This window comes from Chaetomium tenue, assembly GCF_020726465.1.
Source record: "Chaetomium tenue strain MPI-SDFR-AT-0079 chromosome Unknown F5144scaffold_4, whole genome shotgun sequence".
NCBI lineage: Eukaryota > Fungi > Ascomycota > Sordariomycetes > Sordariales > Chaetomiaceae > Chaetomium > Chaetomium tenue.
In genome coordinates this window covers 853,754-874,794 of record NW_027117332.1, presented here as the reverse complement: position 1 = coordinate 874,794, position 21,041 = coordinate 853,754, and the positions used below count along the sequence as shown (strand labels likewise).

General features: G+C 58.0%; 5 protein-coding genes across 5 annotated transcripts; 3 read left to right on the top strand and 2 right to left on the bottom strand.

Moving 5' to 3' along the window:
• Positions 1–1,246: 1,246 nt before the first annotated feature.
• Positions 1,247–3,436, top strand: F5144DRAFT_220657 (glycoside hydrolase family 7 protein). The gene is made up of 2 exons (XM_066783134.1): positions 1,247–2,007; positions 2,070–3,436. The coding sequence occupies exons 1-2, from the start codon at positions 1,599–1,601 to the stop codon at positions 3,236–3,238; spliced, it is 1,578 nt and encodes a 525-aa protein (XP_066642641.1). The 5' UTR covers positions 1,247–1,598; the 3' UTR covers positions 3,239–3,436.
• On the bottom strand, positions 3,403–6,363 carry F5144DRAFT_511113 (uncharacterized protein). Its single transcript, XM_066786546.1, has 6 exons — positions 6,119–6,363; positions 5,418–6,055; positions 5,300–5,331; positions 4,076–5,236; positions 3,882–4,024; positions 3,403–3,767 (listed from the first exon to the last, which is right to left on the bottom strand). Exons 1-6 carry the CDS (start codon positions 6,190–6,192, stop codon positions 3,518–3,520), a joined length of 2,298 nt encoding a protein of 765 aa, XP_066642640.1. The 5' UTR covers positions 6,193–6,363; the 3' UTR covers positions 3,403–3,517.
• Positions 6,364–6,455: 92 nt separating this feature from the next.
• F5144DRAFT_532257 (uncharacterized protein) lies at positions 6,456–8,026 on the top strand. The gene is made up of 2 exons (XM_066786962.1): positions 6,456–7,678; positions 7,768–8,026. The coding sequence occupies exons 1-2, from the start codon at positions 6,726–6,728 to the stop codon at positions 7,877–7,879; spliced, it is 1,065 nt and encodes a 354-aa protein (XP_066642639.1). The 5' UTR covers positions 6,456–6,725; the 3' UTR covers positions 7,880–8,026.
• Positions 8,027–8,473: 447 nt separating this feature from the next.
• Positions 8,474–10,757, bottom strand: F5144DRAFT_220613 (uncharacterized protein). The gene is made up of 2 exons (XM_066783133.1): positions 8,897–10,757; positions 8,474–8,751 (listed from the first exon to the last, which is right to left on the bottom strand). The coding sequence occupies exons 1-2, from the start codon at positions 10,646–10,648 to the stop codon at positions 8,656–8,658; spliced, it is 1,848 nt and encodes a 615-aa protein (XP_066642638.1). The 5' UTR covers positions 10,649–10,757; the 3' UTR covers positions 8,474–8,655.
• Positions 10,758–18,882: 8,125 nt separating this feature from the next.
• Positions 18,883–20,840, top strand: F5144DRAFT_511107 (uncharacterized protein). The gene is made up of 4 exons (XM_066786545.1): positions 18,883–19,092; positions 19,167–19,436; positions 19,617–20,300; positions 20,355–20,840. The coding sequence occupies exons 2-4, from the start codon at positions 19,380–19,382 to the stop codon at positions 20,529–20,531; spliced, it is 918 nt and encodes a 305-aa protein (XP_066642637.1). The 5' UTR covers positions 18,883–19,092; positions 19,167–19,379; the 3' UTR covers positions 20,532–20,840.
• The last annotated feature ends 201 nt before the right edge of the window (positions 20,841–21,041 follow it).

Here is a 21,041-nt window from a genome sequence, read left to right as displayed (position 1 = left end):
TTGTGATTTCTTGTCGCGGCTTGGAAGTGGCCAGGGGGCCCAGAACCAGCGAGTCCCACCCCAATCCGTTCTGGGTTACACGCGCTAAGCCTATTCAAGGGACAGCGGAGTGTGATTTGCGGGTTCCTTCCCACCTTCTCAGGCTATTCTCATCGCTCTCCTCAATCCCTTTTCCTGGTTGCACCTGGTGATCAGCGCTCAAGACGCCCATTGCGTCGCGCCCAGGAGGTCAAGCATTGCGGCCGCAATATAGCCAAATTGGAAAACTCCAGCTCCCCGGTTTTACGTCCCAATCGCCTGGAAAGAAGATTCTGGCCCTTGAGCCTCAGGTCTGGGCGCGCCGGTCTCGAACGACAAGGCAAGAGACAAGAAAAAGATCATCGAAACATTGAGGGATCGTCGGACCCTGATCGCCCAGTCGCCACTTACACGAACTCCCAAGACTCCAAGGCTCCAAGACTCCAAGATTCCAAGAATCCGGGGTTGTGGGCCATGCGGACTGGGCGGAATGCGGGGAGAAGCGAGGCCATGGTGGAGAAGCTGAACTTGCCTGAAATCCTGGGGGCGTGCCGGCGTGGACGGCTTCCTCCGTGAGAGAAATCGTCACCTTCTCAACGCTTCCGAGTTTCGTGAAGGGTTGGAATTGAGCCTCGCGTCCGGCACTTCGGATCGCTTTTGCCTTTTGCCTGGAACGTTGGCGGGAGAATGTGGTGGCCGCCCGAATCCAATCGGTCGGTCACCAGCCCTCCACTCATCCACTCATCGGGCCATGAAGCGCCATCTCTCCTTCTCTCGTGGAACCATGGATTCGACCAACAAGATGGTTGTCTCAGAGCGCGAGCTGGACACCCCAAAGTTGTACTCGGCGGACCTCCTCCGTGTCATCCTGGACAACCTGGTTAGCGCACCAAATCCCCTCCAATAAGCGGCAGTTGCCCCTGTCGACCCTCGGCAACCTTAATCCCTTCCATCGCTCGTCTCCGCGCTCTCCACGACGCCCTCAGTCCGTGCCCGGCCTAGCCTCCGCTGTGGCGACCCCCCATGTGACATCGCCGCCCAGTGCACCGGCCGCTATCGACGGTTTGGGCTTGTCGCTGCACGCGCGGCTCCATCAGGCCCTCTCCTCGCTCCACTCCTCGTCAGGCCACAAGCGACAGGGCTCCTCGACTCTCGCCTTAGACTGTCCCGAAAGTGCAAGCCGCGTTGCTGGCTGGCGCCGCCCCCTTTCTTGGTGGCTCTCACGGTGCCCCCAGCGCCGAGATGACCTCGTTGGCACGTTCCCTCTCGGCTCAGGGGCGGCTGAGCATCGTCGCGCTGGAGCGTTGACGGGCCGTGGGCCGTCTCCTCGACGCGGGACATGGTCGTTTCGTTGGTGGCGATGGCGACTGGGGGCTGCGTGTAGCGTGGGCGGCGTTCCCGGCCAGCCGGACGCCGCTGGCTGGCTCCCATGGACTTTGACGATGGGATGAGGAAAGGAGGATGAACATCCGCCGGGGTGAACGGTGCCGGCGACTGTCTATATAACTCGAGCTTCCCAACGTTCACTAGGCCCTCCTGATCTCGCAACCCTCATCATCCATCACGCAACCTCAGCCACCATGTATGCCAAGTTCGCGACCCTCGCCGCCCTCGTGGCAACCGCCTCTGCTCAGGCCGTCTGCTCCCTGACGGCCGAGACGCACCCTTCGATGCGGTGGTCCAAGTGCACGTCTGGCGGCAGCTGCACCAACGTCCAGGGTTCTATCACCATCGATGCCAACTGGCGGTGGACTCACCAGACCTCGGCGGCGACCAACTGCTACGATGGCAACACCTGGGACACCTCGTACTGCAGCACTGGTGCTACTTGCGCCACCAAGTGCTGCGTTGACGGTGCCGACTACACCAGCACCTATGGTATCACCACCAGCGGCGACTCCCTGAACCTGAAGTTCGTCACCAAGGGCCAGTACTCGACCAACATCGGCTCGCGTACCTACCTGATGGAGAGCGACACCAAGTACCAGAGTAAGTCCTCTCACCAGCCAGCCGCCTGGTGGGTGCTAGCCAGCTGCTAACCTCACGATCAGTGTTCAAGCTGCTCGGCAACGAGTTCACCTTCGATGTCGACGTCTCCAACCTCGGCTGCGGCCTGAACGGCGCCCTGTACTTCGTGTCCATGGACGCCGATGGTGGTCTCTCCAAGTACTCCACCAACAAGGCTGGTGCCAAGTACGGTACCGGCTACTGCGACGCCCAGTGCCCCCGTGATCTCAAGTTCATCAACGGCGAGGCCAACGTCGAGGGCTGGGACAGCTCGACCAACGACCCCAACGCCGGGTCCGGCAAGTACGGCAGCTGCTGCTCCGAGATGGACATCTGGGAGGCCAACAACATGGCGACTGCCTTCACCCCTCACCCTTGCACTACCATCGGCCAGCTCCGCTGCGAGGGCGACAGCTGCGGTGGGACCTACAGCTCCGACCGCTACGCCGGTGTGTGCGACCCCGATGGATGCGACTTCAACTCGTACCGCCAGGGCAACAAGACCTTCTACGGCAAGGGCATGACCGTCGACACCACCAAGAAGATCACCGTCGTCACCCAGTTCTACAAGAACTCGGCCGGCGAGCTCTCCGAGATCAAGCGCTTCTACGCCCAGAACGGTGTCGTCATCCCCAACTCGGAGTCGACCATTGCCGGCGTCGAGGGCAACTCCATCACCCAGGACTGGTGCGACAGGCAGAAGGCCGCCTTCGGCGACGAGGGCGACTTCAACGCCAAGGGCGGCATGGTCCAGATGGGCAAGGCCCTCGCCGGCGACATGGTGCTCGTCATGTCCGTCTGGGACGACCACGCCGTCAACATGCTCTGGCTCGACTCGACCTGGCCCCTCGACGGCGCCGGCAAGCTCGGTGCTGAGCGCGGTGCCTGCGCCACCACCTCGGGTGTCCCCTCCGAGGTCGAGTCCCAGGTGCCCAACTCCAACGTGATGTTCTCCAACATCCGCTTCGGCCCCATCGGCTCCACCGTTGCTGGCCTGCCCGGCGGCGGCACCAACCCCGGCAACCCCGGCACCAGCACCAGCACCACCACCAGCGTGGCCTCTAAGACCTCCTCCGTCTCGACCGGCCCTACTGGCGGCGCCAAGGCCCCCCACTACGGACAGTGCGGCGGCATCGGCTACACCGGCCCGACTCAGTGCGAGTCCCCCTGGACCTGCAAGAAGTCCAACGACTGGTACTCCCAGTGCCTCTAAACGACTCGCAACCGGCCTGTGATGAGGTGGAGTAGGGTTGATGATGATGACGAACGGGAAATAATGAACGCGCCGCATGTATCGGCATCCTTCAGCTGTACATAGTTTCTGATGCATCGTGGGGCTTTCGCTTCATAGTATATACATTGCATTCATGGTCTTGACATCCGCTCTAGTGCATTGCCTTGTGATAGCCTTGGTGAACCCACTGTTTTGAAACGGGAGAGCGAGGCGGGCGGTGGTTGGCAACGAGCTAAGACTCTTCACATTATTCCAGGTCTAGGAATTGCGGCGGAAAGCCGGTCTCTCCATCCCAAGCCGCCACGTCGGCGGGGTCCATATCCGGGTTCTGGAAATATTGATCCAAAAGATTCTGCAGCCGATATCAGCAACTGCCCCAACCATCTCTCCAAGCCCAAGCAAACTCACCCAGTCCGGCGCGGTCGCGCCATCGATCACATCAGCCATGAAGTCCGCGTACGGCAGGCCAGGGTCAGCGGCGGGGAGTGTCGACGATGATGTCCCCGAGCTGTCAACCAATACTACTCCCCCGGGCCCCGAAGGAGGCAGCGGCGGCGGCGGCGGGGATAGCAGCGCGTCATGCTGCTGCCCCAGCAACGCCTCGGCATTCTTCTTCTCCGACACCTTACGCAGCATCAAATCCAACGCAAACGTCGCCGTGTGCGCCTCAGGCGACAGCGAGCTCGTCGCCGCCCACACCGCCCGCGACGTCTGCAGCGCGTGATACGTCCGGCCCGCTAAACCACCGTCGCCATCCTCTTCCCCCTCCTCCCCATCATACCCCCCCCGACTGCCCTGACCCCGACCCAACCGCACCCCCAACCGCCGCCCCTCCACCCGCCTCAACCGCACCGACAGATCCAAACACAGCACCATCGCCGCCAACAAAAAATCATGCGCCATCAACGACATCAGCATCCACCGCTCCTGATATAGCCTGCCCCCCACCCGCGACGCCTGCGCCAAATCCGCCTGCCGCGCGAGCATCTCCAGCGCCGCCTCGACGCATGCACGCCGCGACGTCCTCGCCGCGTGCCCGCCGGACGCCATACCATCCCCACCACCACCACCACCACCACCACCCCCATCCTTCCCGAGGTGTGATGGCGTAGTATCATCATACGTAACATACCGCCTGTGCAGGATGACCAAGCTCTTCAGATGCAGCAGTTCGATGTTAGCGCGCTCGACGATGCGCGCGGCGGTATCCAGGCCGCAGCGCGCGACGTCGCGGCGTTGGAGGAGGGGCGGGACCTGCGTGGTGTAGACGGAGCGCGCTTCGAGGTCCAGGGCGATGGTGCGCGCGTAGGATTGGGTCGTGCTGCTGTTGGTGGGGGAGGGGAGGGATTGGGTGTGGGAGACGATGGTTTTGAAGGTGGCCATGACGGCGGACTTGGCGATCATGTAGAGGACGGGGGTGTCGGTGGTGAGGGGGCGGGGTGGGGGGAGGGTGGGCATGGTCGGGTGCAGGTCGGAGTAGTCGAGGTTGAGGGGGGGGCGGGCGTCGCAGTGCGCGGTGGGGATCATGCTGGGGAAGCCCATCTGGAAGGAGATCAGGGCGTCGACTTGGAAGATGTTGATCCAGACACGGCGGCGCATCTCGGCTTGGAAGGGGGTGATGCTGGGGGTGGTGCTGGGGTCGCGGTGGTAGCCCATGCGGATGGCCAGCCGGATGACGGTACCTGCCTCGAACCACAGGTGCACGCTGGCGCGGCTTGATTTGCCCTCGCTGACGTAGCGGCTTTGGAGGTGGAGGATGAAGGCTTCGAGCGCGTAGGCGTTAGCCGTGGCGAACCCGCCGAGGATCAGGCATTGTGCTGTTCGTTCTTGGAGGGCCTTTACGGGCGGCAGCGACTGGCGGTCGGGCTCGTCGGGCCTCGCTAGCCGGAGTAGGATTGTCGCCATGCTGAGGATGGAAAAGAGGAGGGCAACCCAGAGGACGGGGACCTTGGTTGGCGCTTCCCAGAATCTTTCGTACTATACTTGGGTTAGGTAAGGGATACCAACTTGGCCATCGTAGGGGGTATGCATGGCCCATACTTCTTTTTGGAACTCGAACGGATGGACGATGGCTTGAAGATTCTATTTGTCAGTCCTGTGCCGCTGTGCGGAATGACGGGGGATTCCTATCCATGTTTCTAGATGCATTCGTACTTACCTAGAACCAGATATCTGGAGTTGAAGTAGTGGGACAGTAACCGATCACATATCGGCCGAGGCGGCAACGAAGTGAGGATCTCGTCGAGACTTGCGGAGCTGGCGTTCAAGCCGAGCACGGAGCTGACCTCGGGGAGTTCGGGTTCCCAACGGGCCCCGCCAGTCGGTGGGATCTTTTGCTGCAGGAAGTTCCCTTCTGGCGAGAGGTGTTCACGGACTTCCCGAATATCCTCCAAGACGGAGAGCCAGTGGCTGGAGTCGACGTAATTGACGGCCCCGTCATAGGTCTGCCGTATGCGCGGTGCTTCCGGGTCCAGCCCCTTGTGGTCGTTGCTCTGGCTAGACCAACTGCCGTTACTTGGATCTGATCCGGATGCGGAATTGGGCCTCTCGCTTGAGGTGGTGTTGGTGACATGGCCATGGGTGGCATTGCCGTCCTCAGCTCTGTTTCGCTGTTGGACGACAAGGTCCTGAGACGCAAAGGACGACACTAAGGCCTCTAAGCTTTTTAGACGGTCTGTGAGATTGGTCTTCTTGGAATTGGCATCGCCACGCCGGACATTCGCGGCATAGTAGCATGACGATGGCTGGTTTCGCTTTAAGCAGCTGTCGCAAGGGGTGGCGCGGTTGCACTTCGACCTGTATATCGGATGGTGAGCGAACCGCGACTCAGCAGCAAGATGACAGTGTATTGAGACTTACTTGCGAGTGCGGCATGGCTCGCAAGATAACGGTGGCCTGTTTCGTTTCTCTACTCTCTTGGGGATAGCATCCATGGTTGGGGGTTGACGCTGGGAATGCAAGTCGAGTAAGGGGTAAGCTTGTTTTTGGGTTGGTGATGTCCCCCTGTAGACTGCAAGGGCATGACCACCTGGGAATTGTGTGATCAAGTCCGGAGTATGTTTCGAATGGTGTTCTAGATGCCTAATGACGGGGGGAGTAGTGAGATGAAGAGCGGAGCGGAGATATTATCCCCGCCCCGGCGCCATTATCCCCGGCCACGGATTGGGCGTATGGTGGGCCAGCCGCATCCCTTGACCCTTGTTAGAAAGTGACTTACAACAACAGGATATAATAAATCCGGAAGGATTGTGGTTCAAGATAGGAGGCAAGCCGCGGCGTTGTTATTCTATATAATGGGGTCGTTTCCTTACGGGTTCATCTCTCGCTTTCTCAAGTTCATCATCAACACATTTATTCTAACACCTTCTTTACTTCCTCTTCCAAATTCCAACCATCCAGTCACCAAAGAAATCACCACCAGACCCGGCAGTAAACCAACATTCAAACCAACCCTACAACCCTCACCATGCCCGTCCTCTCCGCCGCCCACGGCATCACCTCCGTGATCCTCTCCAACCTCTTCGTCACCCTCCCCCTCCCCCAAGCCCACCCCGACCTCACCAACCAAACCATCATCGTCACCGGCGCCAACACGGGCCTCGGCCTCGAAACAAGCCGCCACCTGCTCCGCCTCGGCGTGCACAAACTGATCATGGCGGTCCGCAACCCCGAAAAAGGCGCCTCTGCCAAAGCCGACCTCCTCACCAGCACCTCCCGCGCCCCCTCCACCATCGAAATCTGGCCCCTCGACATGGCCGACCCCACCTCCATCCAGACCTTCTGCCAACGCGCCGCGCAAGACCTCCCGCGCCTCGACGGCGTGCTCGCCAACGCCGGCCTCATGACCCAGCACTTCACCGTGACCGCCAACCACGAAAACACCCTCACCGTCAACGTCATCCACACCTTCCTCCTCTGCCTGCTCCTCCTCCCCACCATGCGCGCCAGCACCAAAAAGACCGGCTACCCCTGCCGCTTCGTCGTCCCCAACAGCGGCCTGCACTACGTCGCGCCGCTGGGCGAGTTGACCGAATCCACCCCCGGCGATGAGTCCCTCCTGGCGCGGCTGGATGACCCCGCGCGCGCAAACATGGCCGGCCGCTATGCGCTGAGCAAGGTGCTCGTGCTGTGGGGGGTGCGGGAGCTAGCGGCGCGGCTCCAGGGGGGCGGCAAGGACTCCAAGGACAAGGACAAGGACAAGGAGGGTTCTGCGGGGGTGGAGGTGATTGTCAACACGCCCAACCCGAGCTACTGCGTGTCGAGTCTGGGGAAGGAGGGGGATGGGCCTGGGGTGGGGGCGCGCATGGCGGAGAAGATGCTCGCGCGTACGACGGAGGAGGGCAGTCGGGCGCTGTTTCATGGGTTGGTGGCCGGGGTGGAGAGCCAGGGGCAGTATTTGACGAATTGTCATGTGCAAACGTGAGTTGAAGATTTTTGTTTCTTTTTGGGGGGGTTGTTGATTGAGTTGTGTTGAAGTAAGAGCTGACATTTTTGGGTGTTTTTGACAGGCCGGCGTGTCATATCACCAATGAATTTGGGCAGCGGATGCAGAAGAAGTTCTTTGATGAGCTTCTGGCGGTTTTGGAAGAGATCCAGCCTGGGGTGTCGAGTAATATTTGAGCATGGTGGCTGACCACCATGGAGGGAGGAGTTAAAGGGGAAAGGGAGGGTCCTGTAAAGGGGGGTGACAGCTGGGTTTGTGGTTCATTTGTGTGTTGTGCGAGTTTGTAATTTTAGGTGAAGAGTACCACGATCTTTAGATTTATTTCCTTGATAGAAAGTCAACCCCTTATTCTCTCGTCTCCCGCGAGGTAATAATGAACGATCGTGTTCCATGATCGCCGGTGGGCCCTATGGACCATTGCGAAAAGATAACGGTTATTCTTCCGACTACAATCCGTACACAGCCCATCAGCCACCGAACCCTTGAACAGCGCCGAAGCACAACCAACACCCCGTTGCCCCAACAAAAAGGGTACAGTGCCTGCTTACTTACACTTACACGACACGGGCACACTCCATCAGACCTCTAGAACAGACAGATACCAAGAGAGAACCCCTCCATTCTCACATCCCTTCCCTTCCCTTGAGGTTTTCCGACACCACTGCAACAAATCCCGCCCTGCCCTTAAATATAACCACCAACCATCCCACGCCAAATAAAACAGCGCACACCCCCAACCCTCACCACCAATCCACCCAGCCAACCATCACCGCCCAAAAGACACCTCGCGCGCCAGCCGGCGTAGTTTCCGTGGCGTGGGCGGCAGCGCCCCATCATACCCAGTCACCCCTACCCCTGCCTCAGCCACGATCGGCGCCATGGCCGCGGCCACCTCGGGCCTGGCGCCGCCCTTGCCGCCCGCCACGTCCGGCTTGGAGCCCTTGCCGCCCGCCTAGAACGGCCGGGCATCGCCGGCGTGGAGCATCTTGGTCCAGCGGGGGAGCTTGCGGTCGCGCTCGTACATGAAGCCGCAGTTGTTGCAGAGGGTCTGGAGGGGGGGGGGGGGTTGTTAGTGATGGGTTCTCTTAGATGGAGAGGGGGGGGGGGGGTTGTTTGCTGAAAAGGGGGTGGGATGGGAGGGTGAAAAGTAGTGTGGTATGTAAGTGAAAGGAAAGAAAAAATGGCTTGCTTACCCTCGGCCCAAACGGCCCGTCCCTGACCGCCCACACGCTGGTACCCCAGACCCTACAATGGGAGCACCGCCAGGTCGACCTCTCCAGCTCCGACAGCGTCCCACCCCCTCCATAACCCTCCCCAGCAGCAGGTGTGCCCCTTCCCCCGGGGGTGCCCGACCGCCCCCCCGCCGGCGGCGACAAACTCCTAAACCGCTTCTTCTTCTTCTTACTGCGCTCGCCGCGGCCCATGCGCTCCTCCTCCTGCTCGATCAGGCCGGAAAACGCAAAGCCGGCGGGCATCCCCCCGGCCATGCCCGTGTTGCTACTGAACCGGGCCGTCTCGCGGCGCAGGCGGCGGATCTGGCGCTCGCGGTCGCCCTCGCGCTTCTCGATCTCCTCCTTACTGAGCACCTCGAGCTTGGGCTCCCAGTCGTCGGCGAGGTGCTCCGGGTCGTAGCGCCAGCCGGCGCCCTCGCCGCCCGCGGTGACGGCCGCGTCGTTGGGGAACTCGTTGGCACCCGAGCCCGCGGGCAGCGTCCCGCCCGCAGCGGCGGTGGCGGCGGCCGCGGCAGACGCGCCCCACCCGGCCACCAGGCCGCCCGACTCGCAGGCTTCCTTCTTCAGCTTGAGCACGGCCTCGTAGATGGCGTGCGTCATGGCGGGCACCCACTCGCCGTGCAGGCCGAGGTCGGCGCAGGTCTGCTTGGCAAAGATCTCGGCCGTACCCGGCGGGTGCAGGAGCGACCACTCGAACTTGTCCGTGTAGACCTGCGACGAGAGGTTGATGTTGAGGCTGATGATGCAGCGGTAGGTGTCGTCGGGGCTGCTGTCGTCGTCGGCCGCGTCCGGGGGCATCGGGGACGCCGCAGCTGTCACTTCGCCCTGGGCGGTTTGGACGACGGCGGGTGTGGTCGGCCTGCCCCCGAGTCGGGACGGGGTGGGGGGGAGGTGGTTGCTGCCCATCGGGGTGTCGGCGCGGCTCAGCGCCGGGTTGGGTGCTGGCGTAGAGGAATCCAGCCGCCCTAATGGTTTCGAGGGTTCGGGCGCGTTTGTGCGAGTCGTGTGGGAGTGGAAAAGAGGGTGGAGGGCAACACCGGCGTACTCTTCTAGTTGGGTGCGTATTTGTTTGCTTATCTCGGAGATGGCAGCCGCGCGGTTCGGCAGGTCGAGGTCCTGGACCAGTTGCGTCGCAAACATGTCGGTGGTGATCAAGCTCTCGTGTAAATTCCACAGAAAGGTATCCCGTAGTCGGTAGGGTACTGTTGTTTCCTGCGGCTTGTAGAAGGGATGCGTTGGATCCACCGGCCCGGGTGCGACGAGGGCGGGCTGTGGCGTGAAGGCGGGAATGTCGAGGTCGATCCGGATGGGGATCAGGGTAAGCGGGAGGCAGGCCTGTACGTAGTTTTGGGCATCAGACCGGTTAGGGCGCACCTTGCCCATCCAGTCCCGGTAGATCCCCTGCACCTCGACGGGTTCCGCCGTGTCCTTGCCGACCTTCTCACTGGGATCGATCTTGGTGGCGCTGTCGTCGCGGCGCAGGCTACGCAACCCAGTAGGGCGCCGCCTGCTGTCATCGTCATCGTCGTCGTAGTCGTCGTACCCATCTTCGGCATAATTTATGATGGTTGTCCCCCGTTTGGTGGTGCGGGCGAGGGGGTTCGCGGGGGCGGCGCCAGGGAGAACAGGTTGGAGGAGGGCATTGTTGTAGGTGCGTAATCGCGGTGCGTAGGACGAGAATATCGCCTGCTGCGACTCGGACCGTACCGCCATGGTGTAATCGGGAATAAAGTTGGCGCCGTCGCGCTATTTCATATCGGTCGGCCTCGTGCGCGCCGAGTCGAGATGGGGGTTGTGTGTGGTCGCGCAACAACCAGGGAGTGGTGGGAAATGGGTGGGTTAAACGGTCAACAATTGACGGTTTTTAACGGTTGCAGCAATTGGGCAGAATAATTGTATTCAATCGAGTAAAGCAGGTGCAAAAGCGGGGTTCAGAGACGATTGTGTTTGAAGATGGAAATGCAGAGGCGCGATGCGTGAGCTGCTAGGCAGGAGCACTTTCCTCCCTCGACCCAGACAAAACGCGACGCATCTGAATGAAATGTGGGTCGATGTTGAGAAGAGGTTAGCACCCGACAGGGATCCACAAAGCTATGGATTACATAACCATTCTGCCTTTCTTCTGTCAGGTGGTATGGTGCAAATTGTATTTTGTCCCCTGTCCGGGTACCGGTGGGGCGCGCTCAACCGCCTGCCAGCTGCTGCCAAACAGATGCCAAATCAAGGAAACTATCCGTGCAAACCCTGTCGGTACGGTACCGTACCAGGTGACGAAACTTACCACATCCGCCAAGCAAAGCGATCATGGCCCGTGCGTGAACTTTTTATTGACTTCATTCGTGTTAATGTAGGTACCTAGGTGGTTATTAGTCCCAACTCCCGAGGTTGTGGGAACCAATTGGTATGTTTTGCAGAAGAATACTTGGCATACCCATGATCTTGACCATTGTGGAATAGGCATGTATTATTATAAAACAATTTACTGAATACAATTCGTGAATTCGATGGCTCTTAAATTCTTACCTGGTACCTAGGTATTCACATGATACATCATCAGATTCATCACATCCATGGACCATCGACCATCGACCTCACAGTTCGAGTTGTGATTGCAGTAGTTCTTGGAGCAGATGGTGTGCTTGGTCCCTGTTCGGGTATGTAGTGCCAGGAACAACCGAACAACTTGCTGGCGGCAGATTGCTTGTTGGACGTTGGAGGCTTGGAGTTGAAGGCTGGAGCAAACGAGGATGGGGGCAACCATAGATGGAATTCTCAAATTGACACTTAAAAGTCTCTGCCGTGCTTCGCCCCTCTGCCCACACCTCCCGGGTCTTCAGTGTTCACCTGGACGCAACGAGAAGCGCAGCAAGGCCCGTACCACTTCGACGATGGAAGTGGACGATGCCTCCCTGGCTTTTGCCACGGAGCAGGAAGAAGAGCCATGAGATCCATGCCACATCGACGATGGAAGTTGTCGATGCCTCCCTGGTTTTTGCTGGGGGGCGGGCGAGAGGGCAGCGAGAGGCGTGCCACATCGACGATGGAGGTTGCTGACGCCGTGGTTTAATTAAAAACGGCGCTACCGGTACCGACGATCATACTGTGGCAAGATTCTTATTGTTAGTGCTATTTTGGAGAGGTGCCGACTGCCGAGGAAGTTTATAGCCACACCCCTGCGCGGGTCATGCGGATGTTTACGTACGTAGGTATTGACATCACGTCTCAATATTCCCTGGCCACCAGTGATTCGAATTTTCTGCACCGATTTTTTGCAATCAGCTATTTTTGCAATCAGCCATTTTTGCAATCAGCCATTTTTGCAATTAGCAATCAGCGGTGGCGAAAATTGGTGGTCTACATGTATATAGTCTTGCCCACCCCCCTCCTTTTCCCCCTTCTTTCCCTCTTCTGCTTCATCATAACTTTGTTTTAGAGTTCTCCTCCTTGAACTGTAGCGTTTTCCTATTTGAACTGTAATGGTCCGCGCGCCAGCCAAAACGGGAAGGCGGTGGGCTGCATGATTCGCCGCCCTACTTTGGGACACAAATCATGGAACTTCGCTCCAACAGCCACCATTTTCATCCAGCAGAACGCACGAATACCAAGAAGTTCTTGATTCAAGAAAATACGCAAAACTCTCAATTCTGCTGCGAGAAAAGGAGAATAAAGACCGTTGCTTCCAGGCCGAGGTTAGTCTGACCCCCAGACCACGTGAATGCAGTCCTCTACGCTGTCTTGCGTGACTTCCTGTTGCCGCACCTCCTGCCGTGAAATTGGGGCGGTTGCCGGGACGGCCTTCACTGCCGAGCTTTTGGATTTGTTATTCCGGCCTCGCTTGGACGCCGGAGGTCCTTCTACCTCGGCTAGGTTCTCCGATTCCCATTCGGAGGCCCGGCGCCGAACCGACGGCTTCGTTGGCCGGGGATTCAACCCGGAGGACGAAACCGGTCTTCCTGCGGCTACCGGCATCGAAGAGGAGGGCGTTGCGAATGGCCCCGTCCCGCGAGGCCGTCCCTTTACGGCCGTGATTACGTCTGGCTCTTTGAGGCGGAGAAAGGGGTACTCTGCCTCCAGGGATCTCTCCAACCACTAAAAAGGGGCGAAATCGGCCTTCGTGAGAACTCCTTCCGCGTTGAGTTTCTCCTGTAGCTTGTGGGTGCAGGGAAGCCCCCACTGCTGCGTAAAGCGCCCTGAACAAGGAGGGAGTGGTGGCGACCGGCCTAATCCAGCGGCAACCACCCGTTTATTTTGTTCGTTCACCTTGTTGATCGCCTTGTAACAGACCTCCCGAGTTGTGGCCCCCAGCCACTCAAAACTTCTCCCGGTATATTCATAACGCTGGCGGTTCTTCCGGGCTGCGATCTTCTCCGTGAAAGTGACTTTCTTGGCTTGAAGCATCTCCTTAATGACTTCATGGACTTTGAAGAGAGAGGAGAGACCACTAATGGGATATCCCTTCAGCTCCCGATGAGAAGACTCCGTGGGCGACGTGGTACGCTGGCCGAAGTTGCGGTACCGGGACACCCAGGGCCCGGCCCACTCCTTCTTGTACGGCATATACCGCTCTTCAAGGTAGGCAACGATGCTCTGCTGATCAGAGAACGACTCTTTTAACTGGGTCCACGCCTTTTCAAAGTCTTCTTCACTGATTGTATAGACCATGAACTTCCACAAGACATATAGGCCGGCCTTGGTATGGGGCAACTCCTCAGGGCTCGGGAGTCTTATGCCTGATTCGGTGCCGGGAATAGCTTCACCTGTCTCGTAAACCCGGGCAGGAGCGTTGAGGAGAGACAAAGTTAGCTGATCTTCTTCGTCGAGAAGCATCGGGTCCGCCGTGGCTTCATCCCGCGTGTTTGCCGTGTTGGGGTTGGCTAGCTCTTTCCACTTGCGCTTGAAGTTGAGGACAACGTTGCGGTTGACATGAAACAGACAGATCTGTTGCTGAACATGGGGAAAGACTGCTGTGAGGGCGTTCTTTAGAGCCTTCTCACAATCGGTGATGATGACTTCTGGGATGGGGACGTCGTGCTGTAGACGCAATGCCTGAAGCTGATGCGTCAACCAAGTGAAGCCGTCTTCTCTCTCATTATCCACCAGGCCGAAGGCTACGTTGAAGTTGGTAGATAGGTTCGTGACGCCTGTCACCTGGAATAACGGCATCTTGAAGCGGTTAGTTTTGTAGGTGTTGTCCAAATGAAGGACTGTTGAGAACCGTTTCCACATCTCCAGGCACCATGGATAAGTCCAGAATAGACCTATCACCTTATCAACGTCCTCCAGAGAATACCGAACGACATGATCGATATCATGCTCCTCGAGAATCTTGATCAGGGCTTGAGTTGGGTTGTGTCCGTCGAGTTTGTCCCGTTGCAGCCGTTCCCGGTAATTGGTTACATCCTTGGTCGTGAAGACAGTGTGAGGGTAGCGCTTTTGAAGGAATAAGACGATATCTCTAGGACGTTGGGCGGGATTCAGAGACAGGGCTTCCACGTCCTTCTTCATCGCGTCTGACAGTCCCCGATGGACGGCGTGAGTGGTCAGCTCTGCCGGATTCTCTCCGCTGGTGTCGTGATTATGGTACTGGTTGGCGATCTCGAAAGTCCACTGCCGGTCGTTCTCCTTCAAGGCTTTAGCAACGCCTCGCCAGTGGCACCCTGTCTTGGAAGTCGTGGTCTTGCGGACGGTTGCGATAGAAGGTCTGGCTTGTCCCCGGTCGCAGTAGAGATCAAAACGCGTGGCTTGTCCGTTGATGTAGTTCGAAGCTCGCCTCTTCACAAATCCCAGACCATAGGACTTCCCCTAAAAGTTCAGATCAAGCAAGAGATCGTTGCAGGAGGCGTAAGCCGGGCCAGTGAGGAGACGGTGGCCTGGCGGGATGCTTGGTGGTGCGGGTGCACCATAAGGAGACCCTGTCAAGACAGCCTCTGGTTGGAGTGAAGCCGGTAACTCTTCCATGTCCTGCAGACTACCCAATGACATATAATTGATAAGAAAACCTGAAATCGAAGAATCAGCACTTGAATAATCCATTCTAAATGCTTAAATGAGGGGTGTTCTCACTGCGCCGTTGTGGAATCGTAACCCTCCCGGAGGCACTGGGCCTATAGGGCCTTAGCATGCTAACTACATCCGGATCAAATCGTTTTGCCTTTGACTCGTTCAAGCCCCCTACCCTTCCTTCTTTCTCGCTGCACCATTTACCTCTTGCCTTAGGCTGTGGGGGTGTGTTGTCACGATTATGGCCACATGCAGGGCCGCGCGGGGGCCGCGCGGGAAGCGCCCCCGAGCCAATCATTAGGAAGAAGGTTTCAGCTAATCATAGAAGGAACATTTGGAACGATGGGAACGACAGGAACGAGGCATCGTTCCTCGTCGTTCCCAATGTTCCCATCGTTCCTATGATCGCGGAGGCAGGAACCAGATAGGTATATAGTCACTCATTCTGGAGAGCTCTGGGAGTTCTCCAGTTAGCAATCACAACTACAGTTCGCTATAAGCTCGAGAGCCTACTGTTGAGACAAGTCTTGTTGTGCACCCTCTGGCTGCACCGAACCTAAGCACCCTTGAGAGATTACCTTCGACCGAAACTGAACCCTAACAGGACAGGGTCCAGGACAGCTTCGTCACATGTGTGGCAGGCATCAAGCGGCAGAATTAATTAGCCGACGTTTTGCAGTGTGGCGCACGGACCATTACAGTTCAAATAGGAAAACAAGAGGGACCGTGCCCGCTGCGCGCGGGCACGCCAAAGGAAGCCTGGAGGAACGGGCCGGCGCAGTTAGCCTACGGCCGCAATACACGGCCGCAATACAATGCTGTCGTGCGATTAGTTTCAGGCCGCTTGAGGAATGTTGAGAAAGCAAGCAAAGGCAGTTGTTTGGTCAATCTCAAAATCTAGTCATACAGCCGCGCCTTCTTTCTTCCCGCTGTTGATCTCTTGCTTCTGGCCGGTTTGGGAGAGCTTGGTTCCTTTCTTTTCTTTGTCGGGGTACTGCTACTCGAAGCGAGTTGAGCGTCCAACAATTCCTCTGTGTCCGAGCCATCGTTCGAGCCATCGCCATCTAGATCAACAGTTAGGTGAGCCGTGCGTCTGGAAGGCGGCGATACATACCTGAAGATGGAACTGCGAACATCGGGGCAGGGTCCGCCGTGATTGAAGCCACCGGTGCTCCAGGGCTGGCTGCTAGTGCGGTCGTTTCGCGTTCTGCGGTCTTTGGGGCACGGTTTGGTGACGAGAAGGGGTTTCTGCTTGCGACTCCTCCGGGGCCAGCTCGTCGTGGTGTCGTAGGTGACTTGTCGACAAGGTTCGATGATTTTGACATGGGTGTATTGTTGGTAGACAATGAATTCTGCCGAATGAATTCCCAATTGTCGGCTAGGATTACCAGGATTCGAACGCTGGAGTCGACCAGCTGAGGTCCTCGGATCAGCTCGCGGTCTAGGACCCCCAGGAGTCGACCACTGCACGCGATCCACGATGCCTTGGGAAAGGGGTTCGCGGCGGTTCGCATCCACCCGGCCAGAGACTTCCAGGGTTGCTGGTCGACGGGGAAGAGAACGAGGACGTGGCATATGTGTATGCCTTTACGAGGAGGGCGGTCGTTCTCTGGTTGCAAGTAAGAACCCAGTTTGACGAAGACCGAAGTCTTGACCAGCGGCTCCGGCCAGACTCCTTGCTTGATATGGAAGGTATCCAGATCGACGGGGCCGGCAAAGGACACATGTGCTGAAGTGCTTGGCCACGGAGCTGTCTCGTCAGGACCACGGAGCTGCCGTGGGATGACCCTTGAAAGTGTTAGCAGCCAGGCCCTACGCCAGTGCAAAGTGATAGGGCGTACGGAGTCAAGCCGCCATCACGCGGCAGTGCCAGCGCCACCTGTACGGACGGGGTTTCGTCTGTCTCCCATCCACTAACAGCTACGCCTTCGAAGGTGAGTTTGTTTGGGAAAAGTCGGGCAACGATACTGAACCATTTCCCTTCCCAATCCTCTTCCAGGGTCGCTATTTTTGCTTCGGTGTTGAACATGGAGAGTATCAACGGAAGTCCCGAGCCGTCTTCGTCTTCGGTACTCAGGAGGCGCGGGTAGAGCTCTTCAATAAAAGCGGGTTGGATGAATGGTAGGAAGGTCCCGGCCTTGAAGTTTCCTGCACTCGTAAACCGGGAGCCAGATGGGAGAATGTCACACTGGACCAAGTCGGAGTGGTAGGTGACGATGAGGTCTGTACCGATAATGCCTTGATGTCGCTTACTTGGCACCGGGGGTATCGGGTGAACGACAGTGAGATAAGCAGAGGACCATTACGAAGCCTTCTTGGATGTCCTTTCAGCGGTTCGAGGTAGCGAGATCAGGGATATGACAGCGACCTCGGCCCTGAGGCGCTTGGACGAAGAGGCGAGGGCAATTAACCCAAGCTAGGACGGCAGCACTGCCGGCTAACGCGGTCGCCAGTTCTATACCATGTTGCAGGATCTGCAAAGCTCGCCTTTCCGAGGCATAGGACTGCCCAGCCGCGAGGAGATCGACGCGGTATTGAAGGTCCAGAAGAAAGAGGACAGCAGCGTGACGGCGAAGATCCAGGGCAAGCAAACGAACCCTTCTTCTGCGCATTCCGGCGAGCCCCACGCGAGCCCACGGTGGCCCGTTCAGGGAGGCGAAGGATCAGCAGATGGGGTCGGTCCGGGCGGACAGATGCGGCTGGAATTCGGCCGTTATGCAACACACGTCGATGTGCCTTGGGCCTCACAAGGCAGTGGACTCTGAACAAGCTCCCGTCGATGGCAGTGTTACTACCGGCCGCGTTCCTCGACGAGCGCGGCCCGCGGCTGCAGGAAGAGGGGGGTCGGCAGCACTTCCAGTACGTCGGCGGTGAAGGCGGCACAGGCAAGTCCCGCGTCATCCACGCCATCAAGGACATGCCCCGGCTGAAAAATGGCCTCCACACGCTGCTCCTGACGGGCGCTAGCGGTAATGCGGCCGCGCTCATCGGCGGAGTGACGCTGCACTCGGCGGCAAACATTGCGTTCGAGGGCAGGGCCGCGACAGCCAAGAACGTCTCGGAAGAAGAGAAGCTGCGGTGGAAAAACATGATCATGTTGATTATCGGAATCCCAATGGTCTTGTTCTTTGGCGACTTCTTCCAGTTCGACCCGGTCCTGCAGACCAGCCTCCTCTTGCCAACGCCTAGGGACCGTGGCGGACAGAAACCAGAGAGCGCTTCAAGGCACCTAGCTGCGCATAAGCTGTTCCTCCGGTTCACGGCCGTCGTCATCCTCCGCGAACAGGTCCGCGCGGCTGGCTGTCCAAGGCTGCGGGGCTTCCTCCGGCGCCTGCGCAACGGCGAGCAGACCGAGCTGGACTTTCAGCCATCCCGAGCCAAATGCGGGGCAAGGAAGGCAGATGGAGGGGCAAGCCGGGTTTCAGGTGGGTTACCCACAGAACCGGGCCTCTCTGCACGCCGGCCTTCGCCATGACGGATCAGAAGAGCCAGGGCAAGCAGTTCTCGGATGTGCTCGTCAACCTCAAAGGCGTCCACTCCAGCGGTACGGCGACTCGACCCAGCTTCATGAGCCTGTACGTGCAGCTGTCGAGGGCGCAGAGTTGGGACGGGCTGCATCTGTTTCGGAAACCGGCGCGCGGCGACTTTATCGAGCCCAAGAATGTGCTTGATAAAGACATGAGAGACGCCATCGTCAAGCTGGAACGACGGGGCGAGGAGACCAGACGGCGGTTCGAGCAAGACCACAGGCACGAGTCGTGGTTTCAAGAATGGGATGCAATGGCTGAATCTGGCCAGGGTACTGAAACCGATGACGTAGAGGATGCATTGCTCTGGGGAGACCCTGGGGTTTCCGAGCCCGGATCGTAGCACAGCTCTCCACCGCTGCTCTGTTCCAGGGCTCTTTTCCAGCAGAATAAGCTGCTTCAATTAATATTTTCCTGCTCACCTTGTTGCCGTGTTGCCCTGCAATCTGCGTGGTCGTCGGTGAAGCTACCCGGTGAAGCTACCCGGGGGTACGCCATCTTATTGGCCCTTCTGAACCGGAGCTGGCCCCACAGCTGAATTTGGGGCCGGCACGGGCTGCAAGCCATGACTAACAGACCGTCCGTGCACCACCACTGCCAAGCCCAACTTCGAGACGCTCATCGTCAGAGGTAAGTTCCTCCAGGCAAAACAAGATGGCTCTCCTTCCATAATCTTTAGGATAATGACAGTAGAAACTTTACAGTATACAGGGGAAAACGACACGGCTTTTGATGTGGGGATTTGGTCCGTGCTTGAGCAGGCCATGGTTTTTCTCGGAAAAGGAACCTTTCGGAAGTACTCGTTCCTCGTACGTTCCTCCAGGCACGCTACAGTTCAGGGAGGAGAACTCTTGTTTTATGATAACTTTTTTTTTCTTTAAACAACCAATCAGCCCATCGTTGCCATTCTTCCAACCATGGGTTCTGACGACTTGTTCCGTTGGCTCGAGCATGCGATCGCTGACTCCGAAGCTGTGAACTCGCCCAAAACAATCAACGAGGCGAGTTCTTCTGGCGGCTCACCACCAAGCGACCCCCAGCCAGCCGTCGAGACCGAACCCAGCTCGACTTCCTCGTTGGCCACCGTCCGCCGTGTCAACCGCGTGGATGTGCTAGCCAACGACTGGCGCATCTTGACGATCGACGGCTGGAAGGTCGTCACCCACAAGAACCGCCGGTTCTCCAAGGGAGACTTCGTCCTCTTCCTGAAACCCGGGGCCTTCCTTCCCCGCGACGCCCCCGAACAACGCGTCGCGCTCTTCGAACAAGTTGGTCCCGTGACCGAGGTCGACAACCAACTTGGTTACAAGGTCGAAACTTCGGAGTGGTACGACCAGGCGGGCAACAAGGTCGTCTCGGAGGGCTACGTTTTCCACATCTCCCAGTTTCCCCGCATTGACGCCGAGGTGCAGCACGCGCATTACGAGCTCCAGCAAATGTCCGACAAGCTTTTTTTCAAGCATCTCCGCAGCCTCGAAATCTCCGACATCCTAGGCATCAAGAGGTGGGACAGCCCCCGCACGGAAATCCAGCCGCCGAACCAGAGGGAAGAGGCCGAGGAAAATGGCCAGGCCGAGGAGAATGACGAGGCCGAGGAGAATGACGAGGCCGAGGAAAATGACGAGGCCGAGGAAAATGACGAGGACGCTCGGGCGAAACGTGAGCGAGTGAAGGGGAAGCAAAAGATGCCCATCGGACCTGACTCGGAGCCCAGGCCCGACGGAGAGACCAGCAAGGCCAGGCCCATCGAGTCACTCAAGGAGAGGAGAGAGTGGATTGACAAAATCTACAAGTCGAGCAAGTCGATGGAGGAGATGAGACGTAAACTTTTGGGCATGGTAGCGGTGGTGACTAAGTTTGAGGACAGCGACGGTCACGACGAGAACACTGAGAGTGTGGGGATCGATAGTGAGGAGGACAGCAACGGTCGAGACGAGGCTGAGAGACTGGGGATCGACAGCAAGGAGGACAGCTGCGGTCTAGACGAAGATAAGGACGTCTGGTTTGACCCAGGCCTCTATGAAGGCGGGACTGGCTCAGCCTGCGGGTTGGACTTTTCAAGTTGGTAAACACCAGACGGGACACCTCCGGCGCTTGGGGATATCTGGGTTTCATGGCGTTTGGCATCATAGCATGGCATGGTGGATTTTGGAGTTCCTAGGTGGGCACCGGCAAGCATCATTGGGGCGGACGAAAGCGTGCATTATAGCGGCATAGCGTAGCCTGGTTGGGCTCTGAGCATTGAGTTCGTTGAATTTTCCAGCTTCATTTACTTCCTAGTGCATTCAGTTTTAAGGATCAAGGGATCCTATAATAAATTACCCGCAGTTCAGGCACATACTGATAGTCATGCACAATATTAATTCACAAAAACTTCCACTGACTGGTGATCAATGTCTTGATAAAAAGATTTTTCTTCCACTGCCTTGAGCTATCATAAATCCAGCGAGCGTTTTGGGTATTGCTTACAGCCTGTTCACGTCCCTGGGGTCCGTCATGAACCATTACGCCAGAGGCCAACTGGGATGCCAACTGGGACAACCACAACAGCCACCAGACATCATTCGAAATTTCGAATA